This window comes from Gadus chalcogrammus, chromosome 7, assembly GCF_026213295.1.
Source record: "Gadus chalcogrammus isolate NIFS_2021 chromosome 7, NIFS_Gcha_1.0, whole genome shotgun sequence".
Taxonomy (NCBI): domain Eukaryota; kingdom Metazoa; phylum Chordata; class Actinopteri; order Gadiformes; family Gadidae; genus Gadus; species Gadus chalcogrammus.
Genome location: NC_079418.1, coordinates 30,978,689 through 30,994,618, shown reverse-complemented (window position 1 = coordinate 30,994,618; position 15,930 = coordinate 30,978,689). Strand labels below are relative to the sequence as shown.

General features: G+C 50.5%; 1 protein-coding gene across 6 annotated transcripts; it reads left to right on the top strand.

Annotated features, from left to right (window-relative positions):
- The first annotated feature begins 2,007 nt into the window (after positions 1 to 2,007).
- LOC130386576 (neuroligin-3-like) lies at positions 2,008 to 14,062 on the top strand. 6 transcript variants are annotated; one of them, XM_056595574.1, is made up of 6 exons: positions 2,008 to 2,308; positions 5,132 to 5,185; positions 5,766 to 5,915; positions 8,062 to 8,247; positions 10,540 to 11,329; positions 13,258 to 14,062. In XM_056595574.1, exons 1-6 carry the CDS (start codon positions 2,104 to 2,106, stop codon positions 14,060 to 14,062), a joined length of 2,190 nt encoding a protein of 729 aa, XP_056451549.1. In that variant the 5' UTR covers positions 2,008 to 2,103. The 6 variants fall into 6 exon arrangements, with proteins under 6 accessions (XP_056451549.1, XP_056451547.1, XP_056451543.1 ...); XM_056595572.1 differs by lacking the exon at positions 5,132 to 5,185 and adding an exon at positions 4,654 to 4,683 and having other exon boundaries at positions 2,008 to 2,331; positions 5,777 to 5,915; XM_056595568.1 differs by having other exon boundaries at positions 2,008 to 2,355; positions 5,143 to 5,185.
- Positions 14,063 to 15,930: the final 1,868 nt, after the last annotated feature.

Sequence of the window (15,930 nt, the reverse complement as noted above, 5' to 3'; positions counted from 1 at the left end):
CACACACACACACACACACACACACACACACACACACACACACACACACACACACACACACACACACACACACACACACACACACACACACACACATCACACACACACACACACACACACACACTTCCACTAACACACACACACACACACACACACACACACACACACACACACACACACACACACACACACACACACACACACACACACATTCTCACACACACACACACACACACACACACACACACACACACACACACACACACACACACATCTTGCACTAACACGCACACACACACACACACACACACACACACACACACACACACAGCTTCCACTAACACACTCCTTCCACTAACACACACACACACACACACACACACACCCACACACACACACACACACACACACACACACACACACACACACACACACACACACACACACACAAGGAACATACACACACACACACACACCTTCCACTAACATACACATACACATTTTCCACTATAACACACACACACACACACACACACACACACACACACACACACACACACACACACACACACACACACACACACACACACACACGCATACACACACACCCTCCACTAACACACACTCACTGACCAATCAGATGGGCAGAGAGAGTTGTGTGTTTGTGGGAAGTTTCAGATAACACTCTGCTTTCAATTCATGTCCGATTGATCTGTTGTCCCTGCAGTGTTGGCGAAACGTGTTTTTTATGTGTGTTCATTGTGGCTGTATTAAATTCCCATCAGAGAAATGTAAACCTAATCTAGATTGTGGATGTGTTTATGACGGCTAGATGAGGTTTTGATTTCCTCTCGTGGAGTTCACTCCGTCAGAGCCTCCCAACGGCTGCTGACTTATACTTTTCATTTGATTCATTAAATGTCTTCAAAAGCCTCAATAAGAAAATAAATAGATCTAAATGGAAGATGAGATGATTATTATTTATGGGATTATTTATGTATCGTCTTTCTGTTGTGATTATTTATCTATCATCTATCTGATGTGATTACATATCTATTATTGATCTGTTGTGATTATATATCATCTTTCTGTTGTGATTATTTATCTATTGTCTTTCTGTTTTGATAATCTTTCATCTATCTGTTGTGATTAAAGATCTATTTTTGATCAGTTGTGATTATTTATCTATCATCTTTCTGTTGTGATTATCTATTTATAATCTTCTGTTGTGATTATTTATCATCTTTCTGTTGTGATTATCTATTCATAATCTTCTGTTGTGATTATTAATCATCTTTCTGTTATGATTATCTATTTATAATCTTCTGTTGTGATAAACTATCATCTTTCTGTTGGTATTATTAATCTATCGTCTTTTTGTTGTGATTATTTATCATCTTTCTGTTGGGATTATCTATCTATCGTCTTTTTGTTGTGATTATTTATCATCCTTCTGTTCGGATTATTTATCATCTTTCTGTTGTGATTACTTATCTATCGTCTTTTTGTTGTGATTATTTATCATCTTTCTGTTCAGATTATTTATCGTCTTTCTGTTGTGATCACTTATCTATCGTCTTTCTGTTGTGATTATTTATCATCTTTCTGTTCGGATTATTTCCAGATCAAATGAGATGAGAGCAGCATCTGGTTTCCGCGGCGACGCATCCTAGGAGCGCCTGGTTTCCATCCCAGCGAGAGGCGGGAGATGTCTGTCTGACAGACGGACCAGACGGAGAACACCCCCCCCCCCCCTCTGAGCTCTGCCCCCCCCCCCCCCCCACCATGCACACCGCCACGTCTGCTGCCCTCCCCCTCCTCCGCCCCCTCCTCCCCCTCCTCCCCCAGGGGGGAGTGGCCTCCTCCTCCTCCTTCACCCGCTGGGCCCTCCTGTGGTGGCTCCTCTGCTCCTCCTCCTCCCCCTCCTCCTCCGCCTCCTCCTCCTCCTCCTCCTCCTCCTCCCAGCGACCCTCTCCCAGCGTCACCACCCAGTACGGGAAGCTGCGGGGCCAGCGGGTGGCGGTGCCCAGCGAGGTCCTTCGGCCCGTGGACCAGTACCTGGGGGTCCCCTACGCCTCGCCCCCGCTGGGGGAGAAGCGCTTCATGCCCCCGGAGCAGCCCGCCTCGTGGTCGGGGGTCCGCAACGCCACCCACTTCATGCCGGTGTGCCCCCAGAACCTCCACAGCACGGTGCCTGAGGTGATGATGCCTGTGTGGTTCACCTACAGCCTGGACACCGTGGCGGGCTACATCCAGGACCAGAGCGAGGACTGCCTCTACCTCAACATCTACAGCCCCACCGACGAGGGTACGCAGGGGGGGGGGGGGGGGGCACTGCCGCTCATCACTCACACGGTGTGCGTCGGGGCGTGTGTGCGTCGGGGCGTGTGTGTGTGCCTAATGTATGTGGGCGTGTGTGTGAGCTGCATGTGTTTGTGTGCATATATATGTATATACTGTATGTGTGTGTGTGTGGGTGTGGGCGAGTGTGTGTGTGTGTGTGTGTGTGTGTGTGTGTGTGTGTGTGTGTGTGTGTGTGTGTGTGTGAGTGTGTGTGTGTGTGTGTGTGTGTGTGTGTGTGTGTGTGGGGGAGTGTGTGTGGGCGAGCTTGTCTGCCAACATCGTCTATGTTGCTGCTTTCCCATCAGCCGGGCTGGTTGTCCGCGGTAACCGTCTCCCTCTCCTCTGTGGTGCGTTAGAATGGCGGACCGGGCGGATCATATCTGATAGTTGTTCCGCTGAATACTAAACACGACGCGGGCCTGTCTGATTAGCTATTCCTCAGGGCTGCAGAGACGCTGCTCCGCCAGAACATCAATGTTCCCCGCGCTCAGACTAATCCCCCCACATCCCTCTGTGTCCTCCTCTCGCTCCCTACCTCGCCTCCTCCTCCTCCTCCCTCACCTCCTCTCCACCTCCTCCCTCCCCTCCCCCTCCTCCTCCCTCACCTCCTCTCCACCTCCTCCCTCCCCTCCCCCTCCTCCTCCCTCCCCTCCCCCTCCTCCTCCCTCTCCTCCTCTCCACCTCCTCCCTCCCCTCCCCCTCCTCCTCCCTCTCCTCCTCTCCGCTTCCTCCCTCACCTCCACCTCATCTCTTCTCCATCACCTCCTCCCTCACCTCCTCCCTGCCTCCCCATCTCCTCCTCTCATCTCTCCTCCCTCACCTCCTCCCCCATCTCCTCTCCACCTTCTCTCCACCCCCCCCCTCTCCACCTCCTCCTTTATCTCCTCTCTATCCCCACCTCCTCTCTAACTCCTCTCTCGTCTCCTCCCCATATCCACCTTCCTCACCTCCTCCTCCATCACCTACTTTCCATCTCCCGCCCCTCTCCTCCTCCCCTCCTCTCCTCCTCTCCTCCTCTCCTCCTCCCCTCCTCTCCTCCTCTCCTCCTCTCCTCTCCTCCTCCTCTCCTCCTCTCCTCCTCTCCTCCTCTCCTCCTCTCCTCCTCCTCTCCTCCTCTCCTCCTCTCCTCCCCCACCTCCTCTCCTCCTCTCCTCCTCTCCTCCTCTCCTCCTCCCCTCCTCTCCTCCTCTCCTCCTCTCCTCCTCCTCCTCTCCTCCTCCTCTCCTCCCCTCCTCCCCTCCTCTCCTCCTCCCCTCCTCTCCTCCTCTCCTCCTCTCCTCCTCCTCTCCTCCTCTCCTCCTCTCCTCCTCCTCCTCTCCTCCTCCCCTCCTCCCCTCCTCTCCTCCTCCCCTCCTCTCCTCCTCTCCTCCTCTCCTCCTCCCCTCCTCTCCTCCTCCTCTCCTCCTCTCCTCCCCCACCTCCTCCCCTCTTCCCTAGAGGAGCAGTTTGTTCGCAGCAGCAAATCCTTTAACTCAGCAGATAGTCTGGATTCTGTGTGCGTGTGTGTTTGTGTGTGTGTGTGTGTGTGTGTGTGTGTGTGTGTGTGTGTGTGTGTGTGTGTGTGTGTGTGTGTGTGTGTGTGTGTGTGTGTGTGTGTGTGTGTGTGTGTGTGTGTGTTTGTTTTATTCACTAAATCTCAAGGCTATGTCAGGGCTTCAACAGTGCCAGATGAAAACTCAACGATGAGATAAGTAAACGATTAGTCAATCAACAGAAAATAAATCAAATGCGATTTTGATAATGTAGTGATGGCTAATTATGGTTAATGTATTGATGTAATGTAGTGATGGCTAATTATGGTTAATGTAGTGATGTAATGTAGTGATGGAGGTTAGTTATGGATGTAGTGATGGTTAGTTATGGTTAATGTAGTGATGTAATGTAGTGATGGTTGTTAATGGTTAATATCGTGACGTTAACGTAGTGATGTAATGTAGTGATGTGATGGTTAGTGATGATTCGTTTAGAGACGATTAGTTATGGTTAATGTAGTGATGGTTAATGTAGTGATGGTTAATGTAGTAGGGAGCCCTTGTTCAGCCCAGTATGTATGGGTACTGTACTATGCTTGGTAACTTAGCAACAGCTGGTTAATATCCTGATGAGAAGGAGCTGTCCAAAATAGAGCAGTCAGCATGTTGAAAAGACTGTCTGCAGGGGCCTTTAGAAAGAGTTATTCTCCCTCCCCCGCTCTCTCTCTCTCTCTCTCTCTCTCTCTCTCCCCTCTCCCTCCCCCGCTCTCCCTCTCTCTCTCTACCTCTTTATACAGTAAATATATGTGTGTGTATATACACTTTGTGAGAGAGAGAGAGCGAGAGAGAGAGTGAGCGAGAGAGCGAGATAGAGAGAGAGAGAGAGAGAGAGAGAGAGAGAGAGAGAGAGAGAGAGAGAGAGAGAGAGAGAGAGAGAGAGAGAGAGAGAGAGAGAGAGAGAAAGAGAGATAGAGAGAGAGAGCGAGAGAGAGAGATACAGAGAGAGAGAGAGCGAGAGACAGAGAGAGAGAGAGCGAGCGAGAGAGAGAGAGAGAGAGAGAGCGAGAGAGAGAGCGAGAGAGAGAGAGAGAGAGAGAGAGAGAGAGAGAGAGAGAGAGTGAGTTATTCATTCCTTTGGACCATGTTCATGCGCCCCCCCCCCCCCCCCCCCCCCCCAGACCTGGTAGTCGGTCCCGCCCCGGGTCCTGGAGGGGTTGCCTTTAGCCTGAGCGTTCTGCTCCAGAGCCCCTGAGTGGCGCCCCGTATGTGGTCCGGGGGTCTCCAGTCCTTAAACCCTTTTCTCGTCTGAACCCCAGGGGTCCTCAAGAGAAAGGGCGGAGCTTTCTCTGGAGACGCCGATAAGAACGAAGGTACTTCCACGGCGACCACGACCGCATGCATGACCGCACTCGCTCTCTTCTTGTCTTGTATGATTTGGACGAGCGAGGCCCCCCGCCCCCCCCCCCCCCCCCCCCCCCCCCCCCCTGCCCCCCGCCCCCGCCCCTCTCCCGGGAGCCGTGACCGACCCGGCTCGTGAAACCCCATCCCCGTGTCCCTCCTCTCTCCTCTCAAACGCCAGAGGTTCTGTCGTGTCCCTCGTCCAAAAACTCAATCTCCCCTTTTTTTGCTCCCCCCCCCCCCCCAAACTAAAAAGCCCCCTCCGACTCTAAGCGTTCCAGTCGGCCGCATGTGGACCCGTACAGCGCCGCGGGCCGGCGGCTGTTTGCGTTTGTATGAAACACACAATGCCTGCCAAATAGTGAGTACTAACAACCATCCGACTCCTACTACCACCTAACCCCGTCCCTCAGAGCCCTGGGGGGGGGGAGTGCTGATCCATGGCGCCTCCACAGCATGCCTCCGCCCTCATCTGCCCCCCTCCGTCCCGTCGTCTGTCCCGCCGGCCCGCCGTCTGACTCCTGTCTCCCTCCTCCTCCCCGGCCCCCGCAGACACCCGGGACTCGGAGCCGCGGCCCGTCATGGTGTACATCCACGGCGGGTCGTACATGGAGGGCACCGGCAACATGATGGACGGCAGCGTGCTGGCCAGCTACGGGAACGTCATCGTCATCACGCTCAACTACCGGGTCGGCATACTGGGTGAGGAGTGATATAACACACTGACACACGGGGTGAGGAGTGATATAGCACACTGACACAATGGGGGAGGAGTGATATAACACACTGACACACGGGGTGAGGAGTGATATAACACACTGACACACTGGGTGAGGAGTGATATAACACACACACTTGGGGAGGAGTGATACAACACACTGACACACTGGGGGAGGAGTGATATAACCCACTGACACACGGGGGGAGGAGTGATACAACACACTGACACACTGGGGGTGGAGTGATACAACACACTGACACACTGGGGGAGGAGTGATGTAACACACTGACACACGGGGTGAGGAGTGATATAACACACTGACACACTGGGGGAGGAGTGATTTAACACACTGACACACTGGGTGAGGAGTGATATAACACACTGACACACTGGGGGAGGAGTGATTTAACACACTGACACACTGGGTGAGGAGTGATATAACACACTGACACACTGGGGGAGGAGTGATATAACACACTGACACACTGGAGGAGGAGTGATATAACACACTGACACACAGGGGGAGGAGTGATATAACACACTGACATAATGGGTTAGGAGTGATCTAATTTACTGGTATACTGGGTTAGGAGTGATCTAACATACTGGGTGAGGAGTGATCTAACATAGTGGGTGAGGAGTGATCTAACATACTGGGTGAGGAGTGATCTAACATACTGGGTGAGGAGTGATCTAACATACTGGATGAGGAGTGATCTAACATAGTGGGTGAGGAGTGATCTAACATAGTGGGTGAGGAGTGATCTAAATGACTGGGTGAGGAGTGATCTAACATACTGGGTGAGGAGTGATCTAACATAGTGGGTGAGGAGTGATCTAACATACTGGATGAGGAGTGATCTAACATACTGGGTGAGGAGTGATCTAAATGACTGGGTGAGGAGTGATCTAACATAGTGGGTGAGGAGTGATCTAAATGACTGGGTGAGGAGTGATCTAACATACTGGGTGAGGAGTGATCTAACATTGTGGGTGAGGAGTGATCTAACATACTGGATGAGGAGTGATCTAACATACTGGGTGAGGAGTGATCTAAATGACTGGGTGAGGAGTGATCTAACATACTGGGTGAGGAGTGATCTAACATACTGGGTGAGGAGTGATCTAACATACTGGGTGAGGAGTGATCTAACATAGTGGGTGAGGAGTGATCTAACATACTGGATGAGGAGTGATCTAACATACTGGGTGAGGAGTGATCTAACATACTGGGTGAGGAGTGATCTAACATAGTGGGTGAGGAGTGATCTAACATACTGGATGAGGAGTGATCTAACATAGTGGGTGAGGAGTGATCTAACATAGTGGGTGAGGAGTGATCTAAATGACTGGGTGAGGAGTGATCTAACATACTGGGTGAGGAGTGATCTAACATAGTGGGTGAGGAGTGATCTAACATACTGGATGAGGAGTGATCTAACATACTGGGTGAGGAGTGATCTAAATGACTGGGTGAGGAGTGATCTAACATAGTGGGTGAGGAGTGATCTAAATGACTGGGTGAGGAGTGATCTAACATACTGGGTGAGGAGTGATCTAACATTGTGGGTGAGGAGTGATCTAACATACTGGATGAGGAGTGATCTAACATACTGGGTGAGGAGTGATCTAAATGACTGGGTGAGGAGTGATCTAACATACTGGGTGAGGAGTGATCTAACATACTGGGTGAGGAGTGATCTAACATACTGGGTGAGGAGTGATCTAACATAGTGGGTGAGGAGTGATCTAACATACTGGATGAGGAGTGATCTAACATACTGGGTGAGGAGTGATCTAACATACTGGGTGAGGAGTGATCTAACATAGTGGGTGAGGAGTGATCTAACATACTGGATGAGGAGTGATCTAACATAGTGGGTGAGGAGTGATCTAACATACTGGGTGAGGAGTGATCTAACATACTTACAAACTGGGTGAGGAGTGATCATACTGGGCGCGGAGTGATCTTTGACTTACTAATAACATGTGTGCGTGCATGAGTGTGTGTGTGTGTGTGTGTGTGTGTGTGTGTGTGTGTGTGTGTGTGTGTGTGTGTGTGTGTGTGTGTGTGTGTGTGTGTGTGTGTGTGTGTGTGTGTGTGTGTGTGTGTGTGTGTGTGTGCAGGCTTCCTCAGCACGGGCGACCAGGCGGCTAAGGGGAACTACGGGCTGCTGGACATGATCCAGGCGCTGCGCTGGATCAGCAAGAACATCGGCTACTTCGGCGGAGACCCCGGCCGCGTCACGGTGTTCGGCTCGGGCATCGGCGCCGCCAGCGTCAGCCTGCTCACCCTCTCACACCACTCCGAGGGTGAGCCCCACACACGGGCCCGCACCGCCAATGGGGGGCTGGGTCGCTAGGACACAGGACCACCGGGTCGCTACGTGGCTAGGTTACTTGGTGGCTAGGTTGTTGAGTGGCTAGGTTGTTGAGTGGCTAGGTTGCTACGAGGCTAGATCACTTGGTGCCTAGGCCGCTAGGTGGCTAGGTCGCTAGGTGGCTAGGTCATTAATTGGCTAGGTAGCATGGTGGCTAGTTTGCTACATGGTTGGCTATGTCGCTAAGTGCCGTCATTAAGTGGCTAGGTAGCGTGATTGCTAGGTTGCTACACGACTGGGTTGCTGTGTGACTATGTTGCTAAGTGGCTAGGTAGCATGGGGGCTAGGTTGCTATGTGGCTTGGTAGCATGGGGGCTAGGTTGCTATGTGGCTAGGTAGCATGGTGGCTAGGTTGCTACATGACTAGGTTGCTAAGTGGTTAGGTCGTTTAGTGGCTAGGTTACAAAGGGGCTAGGTTGCTAAGTGGCTAGGTCGCTACCTGGCTAGGTTGCTAAGTGGTTAGGTCACTAAGTGGCTGAGTTGCTTGGTGGTTAGGTGGCTTGGTGGCTACGTCACTTGGTGGCTAGGCCCCTAGGTCGCTGGTCAAATCTCTTAGTGGGCGCTGGGTCAAAAAGGGAATAATTGCTACTTGCACATGAGACACGAGGTCAGCCGCATGGACCCTCCCTCCCCTGAATCTCTTAGCATCTGATAGCATCTGTACACGATCTGTGGTTGCGCGCGTCTGACGTCTCCCAGTCTCTGTCTGGTTTCTAAAGCCCTAACTTATCTCATGTGAGCATCAGTCCACCGTTGGCCACATCTAATGAGGTCATGTTCCATTAAGATAACTCGTTTTGTATTCCCGGGGTTTAGCTTATCCATCTCCGAATGTATTTGATGGTTCTTTTTACTGTTAGTTTTTCTACTAATAACAGTTTTGTTAGAACACAGGCACCAAAATGAAATGTTGATAAAGGCAGTCACGACCCAATTCAGCTTGGCTCTGCCGTTTGTTATGGAGGGTGTTCCTGGACAAAACGTTGGGGATGTGTTTTGTGCGTTTGGCTTTGAGTCTGAGCTGAAAAGGCTTTGGTTCCTCCTTCGGTCTAATCAGCCTAAAAGCTTTTCCTCAGAGAGAGTACGCACAATAAACATCTCGTTTTCCTCAGCGTTACGTAACAGAGCTCTGCCGTGCGGGCTTCTTTATTTATCATCGGCGGAACTGAACGCATTCGCAGCTTTATCACATTAACACTTTATCACTTTAACACTTTATCACTTTAACACTTTATCACTTTAACACTTTATCACTTTAACACTTTATCCAATCACCATCAGCGGCTCATGTCGTCTGTTCGCTGCTCTTCCAGAGCGACGCAGAGCCGGAGTTTCACAGGACAGTTCCTTCAGCGCTGAATATCCTCTCACGCTATATCGTAGAGGATCTTAATACAGTTTCTATGAAGGTTGGGGAAATAACAGAATTTGCATATTGGTATCCACTTGGAACTAAGTTGATGAAATGCATTATTCAGTATTTTGAGTTGTTGGTTGTTGATGAAATTTCTAACCCTAAACCGCAGGGTATGATTTGAATATTAATTCAGATAATTCCGATAAAAATGTGTCGCTTGAAGTACTTTGGTCACTTAAGACTTCAAGTTACTTCTTCTAAGAAAGGGAGGACTGGAGGAGGGGGGGGGGTGATATGAGGAGAGGAGAAGTGAGAGGAGGAGGGGACGAGATTTGATGTAAGGAGAGGAGAGAGGAGCAGTGAAGAGGAGGAGAGGGGAGGAACGGAAAATAAAATAAAAGGGAAGGAAGGTCTCTTCTTTCCAATGTTCATCTCTTCAAATTTCATCTCTTTCATCTCTCCGTATCGTTGGATGATCGAATGCTCAGTAGCCAGAATCATAGGAGGCTCAGAATCAGGAGGTACCGAATCTTAGGTGGTACTACAGCCCATGCTAAGGTCATGCAGGTCTCTCTGTGTAGGTCTCTCGGGAGGCTAACATGCTAACAGTGAGCAAGCGGTCTCTCTCTGTAGGTCTCTCGGGAGGCTAACATGCTAACAGTGAGCTAGCGGTCTCTCTCTGTAGGTCTCTCGGGAGGCTAACATGCTAACAGTGAGCTAGCGGTCTCTCTCTGTAGGTCTCTCTCTATAGGTCTCTATGCAGGCTACCATGCTAACAGGGTGAGCTAGCAGTCTCTCTCTGTAGGTCTCTCAGGAGGCTAACATGCTAACGTGAGCTAACGTCGTGCCATCCTGCCCCTCCTCCAGGCCTGTTCCACCGGGCCATCATCCAGAGCGGCTCGGCGCTGTCCAGCTGGGCGGTGAACTACCACCCGGTGAAGTACACGCGTCTGCTGGCGGAGCGGGTGGGCTGCAACGTGCTGGACACGGTGGACATGGTGTCCTGCCTGCAGAAGAAGACGGCCAAGGAGCTGGTGGAGCAGGACATCCAGCCGGCGCGCTACCGCGTGGCCTTCGGGCCCGTCATCGACGGCGACGTCATCCCCGACGACCCCGAGATCCTCATGGAGCAGGGGGAGTTCCTGAACTACGACATCATGCTGGGCGTGAACCAGGGCGAGGGGCTGCGCTTCGTGGAGAACGTCATGGACCTGGAGGACGGCGTGTCCGGCAGCGACTTCGACTTCGCCGTGTCGGACTTCGTGGACAGCCTGTACGGCTACCCCGAGGGCAAGGACACGCTGCGGGAGACCATCAAGTTCATGTACACGGACTGGGCGGACAAGGACAACCCCGAGACGCGCCGGAAGACCCTGGTGGCGCTGTTCACGGACCACCAGTGGGTGGAGCCGGCGGTGGTGACGGCGGACCTCCACGCGCGCTACGGCTCGCCGACGTACTTCTACGCCTTCTACCACCACTGCCAGAGCCTGATGAAGCCGGTGTGGTCGGACTCGGCGCACGGCGACGAGGTGCCCTACGTGTTCGGGGTGCCCATGGTGGGCCCCACCGACCTGTTCCCCTGCAACTTCAGCCGGAACGACATCATGCTGAGCGCCGTGGTCATGACCTACTGGACCAACTTCGCCAAGAGCGGGTGAATATACTGCAAATATATACTGCTAAATATATACTACACAATATATACTACTACATACATACTGCTAATTATATACTACTAAATATATACTACGAAATATGTACTACTAAATATATACTCCAAATATATAATACTAAATACTACGAAATATATACTCCAAATATATACTACTAAATATATGCTCCAAATATATACTACTAAATATATACTACTAAATATATACTCCAAATATATACTGCTAAATATATACTACACAATATATACTACTACATACATACTGCTCAATATATACTACTAAATATATACTACTAAATCTGTACTACTAAATATATACTACTAAATATATACTACTCAATATATACTCCAAATATATACTACTAAATATATACTCCAAATATATAATGCTAAATATATACTATTAAAATATATGCTACTAAATATATACTCCAAATATATACTACTAAATATATACTACTAAATATATACTACTAAATATATACTCCAAATATATACTACTAAATATATACTACTAAATCTACACCTACAAGCATTGTGCTACAAAATATTTAAAACTAAATATGTACAACTGAATCCATACGACTACGTAGACGCCTACGAGGATGTACCATACCAACATATGATTATATAGAACTAAATATACAGAGACAATAATTAATATACAACTAAATATAAACTACTAAATATGTACAACTAAGTATCGCTACTAAATATATATAACTAAATATAGACTACTAAATATACTCTGAGAAGGATTGTACTACGCAATGTATACATAAGTAAATATATACTAATAAATATTTACAGCTAAATATACACTACAAAATATGTACAAATAAATATACTCAGAGAAGGATGTACTACGAAATGTATACAAGTAACTATATATTACTAAATATACACGACTTAATCTACAGTATATACTGTGCAACTAAATCTACACTTAGAACTAATATACAACTTACTATATACCTAGAAGTAATATGCGACTATATATAAAAATGACAAGGTTTAAATACACGGTTGAACCTTCCCGCTTAACATTATCAACTAAATATGAGATCCAGATGGCGTTGGAACTCCGGTACAGAGCTAGGACGCTACGTCAATAACCATATTTGATCACATCTCTTTTATGACAGCTGTCCAAACATCTATTGAAGAACAAATGTTAGAAGCGGCACGAAATCCCAGCGTACTTCAAGTGTAAAACGTCTTGTCTCTGCAGGGAAGCGTGTCTAGTAAACGGTTTGACAGGACCTTTTAGAGAACTGAACACTGCGCTGTCTTATGGAAACCAGCAAGGGAGGGGAAATCTAAAGATGATAAAACACATTATTGACTGTGATTCACGCCTTGTACAGACATCATGCCGGTGTCAGTTTAAATTAGCGGCTGCCTCTGCAGTCAGACGCTCTCCGGTGGGATGGAGCGGAAACACCAACCGGCGTTTGCAGAGCGTCTCTCGTGGTACGAGTGATAGACTCGTAGCGATGTCCCACATTTAAGTGATGAGAGAAGGAGGTGTTGACGCATCTGTTGGGCTCTGAACTGTCAGTGAGATAAACAGAGACTCTGTTTAAGGGGTCGGTTTAGCTCATGTAGTAGTGTGGGTTGACAAGAACCCGAAGGATGCTGCTTTGAACCCCGGCTCCTTCTAGCTGAGTGTCTCTGATAAAGAGGCCTAACTCTCGCTCGCTGTCGCCTTGCGTGGTTGACTCCGCCGTCGGTGCGTGAAAGTGTGTGTGAACCGCCGTAATATAAAGTCGCTATAACAGTCGCTTTGGATAAAATCGTCCGCTAAACGCCCTAAATGGAAAGTGGAACTCTGCCATGCTTACCGCACCACACCTGCGACCGTGTCCCTGTCCCTGCCCTCACACTGTCCCTCCGCGTGTCTCCCCCAGGGACCCCAACAAGCCGGTGCCCCAGGACACCAAGTTCATCCACACCAAGGCCAACCGCTTCGAGGAGGTGGCCTGGTCCAAGTACGACCCGTACGACCAGCTCTACCTACACATCGGCCTGAAGCCGCGCATCCGCGACCACTACCGCGCCACCAAGGTGGCCTTCTGGAAGCACCTGGTGCCCCACCTGTACAACATCAACGACATGTTCCACTACTCCTCCACCACCACCCGCGTCACCCCCCTGGACGCCACGCAGGCCGGCACCAACGGGGGCAGCAGCCGCCCGCCGCTGTCGGCCGCCGGCGGGCCGGAGACGGGCAAGGAGCTGGGCCCGCTCATCATGCCCAACCCGCGGGACTACTCCACCGAGCTCAGCGTCACCATCGCCGTGGGCGCCTCGCTGCTCTTCCTCAACGTGCTGGCCTTCGCCGCGCTCTACTACCGCAAGGACAAGCGCAGCCACCAGGACGCCTCGCAGCAGCCCAGCCCGCAGCGGCAGGACGGCAAGGCGGGCGGCGGCGGTGGCGGCGGCGGCAGCAACAACAACTCGCTGAGCCACACCAACACCATCGACGAGAGCCTGTCCCAGCAGCTGCACCACCCGCTGCACTCCTCGCCCAGCCTGGACTACCCGCTGTCCCTGCGGCGCTCGCCCGAGGACATCCCCCTGATGGCGCCCAGCAGCATCAGCATGATGCCCAACTCCCTGATGGGGCTGTCCAACATGAGCCCCTACAGCACCTTCCCCGCCGGGTACAGCTCCGCCGGGCTGCCCAGCACCCACTCCACCACGCGGGTGTAGCCCCGCCGCCGCCGCCGCCGCCGCCGCGCCGCGCCGCGCGCTAGACCGCCTCCGCCGCCGCCGCCAAGGGAGGAGGGGCCGGGCAGGCGCCGGCGCCAGCGGGGGGGGGGGGGGGGGTGGGGGAGGGCGTGTCGGAGCTGGGTGGGAGGGGCCGGTGTGTGGAAGGAGGGTCAAGGGTCAAGGGGTCAAGGGTCGACGTGCGCCGTCGCTATGCCAACGACGACGTGATTCTATAAGCAAATCATTTTATAATAGTCACTTTCAACGGCAGTCGCTAGGGATAGAACAACAACAACAACAACAACAACAACAACAACAAAAACAACAGCGACAACAACAGGTACATTTCATTTTCCACTAACGGCTTTTTTGGAAACATAATCTCGTAGGCGCTCGGTATAACGTTTATACGGTTGGATTTGTATTGGAAGTCTTTTTCTTACTCCTGCAATATCTATTTTGGTCTCTCACCTGGAAGTGACATCACGGCTGGCGAGGGGCGGTCGATGTCACGGGCGTGGACGTGAAGAGCAGTATTAATAGCGAGCTATTTTATAAACATTTCTCATACATGACTTATTATGGAGGCGTTTTTACTGTTATTCCTTTGAAATGCCTTGTATACTAACACGCTACCGTAGGATGCTTCTGTTATATAACTACAACGGATCACCCTCTGGAATATCTAGCCGAGTGTGTGTGAGTGTGGCACTCGATGTGTGTTTGTGTGTGAGTGTGGCACTCTATGTGTGTTTGTGTGTGTGTGTGTGTGTGTGTGTGAGTTTGAGAGAGACTGGGAGAGACTGTAAGAGTGTCTGTGTGTTTCTGTGTATGTGAGACCGTGAGAGTGTGTATGCGAATGAGTGTGCGTGTGTGTGTGTGTGTGTGTGTGTGTGTGTGTGTGTGTGTGTGTGTGTGTGTGTGTGTGTGTGTGTGTGTGTGTGTGTGTGTGTGTGTGTGTGTGTGTGTGTGTGTGTGTGTGTGTGACTGAGTGTGTGTGTGACTGAGTGTTAGTGAGTGTGTGTGAATCTGTGTGTGTGTGTGTGTGTGTGTGTGTGTGTGTGTGTGTGTGTGTGTGTGTGTGTGTGTGTGTGTGTGTGTGTGTGTGTGTGTGTATGTGACTGTGTGTGTGTGTGTGTGTGTGTGTGTGTGTGTGTGTGTGTGTGTGTGTGTGTGTGTGTGTGTTTGTGAGTGTGTGTTTGTATGTGACTGTGTGTGTGTGTGTGTGTGTGTGTGTGTGTGTGTGTGTGTGTGTGTGTGTGTGTGTTTGTGAGTGTGTGTTTGTATGTTTGTGTTAGTGTGTCTGTGTGTGTGAGTGTGTGTGTGTGTGTGTGTGTGTGTGTGTGTGGGGAGGTGCGTGTATGTATCTGACTGAGTGTGTGTGTGTGTGAGTGAGAGTGTGTGTGAGTGTTTTCTGACCTGTGTACATGCCGCTCCTCTTTCAGTTGAAGCAGTGTGTGTTGTGCGTGCAGTCCGGTGGCTATGCCCCCGTTTGCTTGTCTCTGGTTTCGCTCAACTCATCGTAAACGTAAGACTCTCGCTTCACGATAAAACACTCACTCTGTAGGCGCCGACGTAAAAAAAAAATATCTCATGGCTTCTTTTGCTTGGCTTGATTGTATAATAAATTTAGATGGGCATTTGAACTCTTTGTTTGTTTATGGATACTGTAAGGTACTTTTCTATGTATGCCACTTGGACTTTACAAGGGTTCCCTTCTGCGAGCTGAACATGTGGTTCTCTCTCGGGTCAGACCTCCACACAGACCCTGGTGGAGGGGAGGGCGGAGGTGGAGGAGGAGGTGGAGGAGGACCGGGTGGAGGTTTGGAACAGGGTGGAGGTGAGAACAGGGTGGAGGCGGTGAGGGT

Bases quoted from the DNA above. Each gene is read 5' to 3' on its own strand.
- LOC130386576 (XM_056595568.1), top strand. From the start codon at position 2,104: ATGCCCCCGGAGCAGCCCGCCTCGTGGTCGGGGGTCCGCAACGCCACC. The intron at 5,186-5,765 runs GTACTTCCACGG...CGGCCCCCGCAG, and splicing joins AGACGCCGATAAGAACGAAG to ACACCCGGGACTCGGAGCCG. The intron at 5,916-8,061 runs GTGAGGAGTGAT...GTGTGTGTGCAG, and splicing joins CTACCGGGTCGGCATACTGG to GCTTCCTCAGCACGGGCGAC.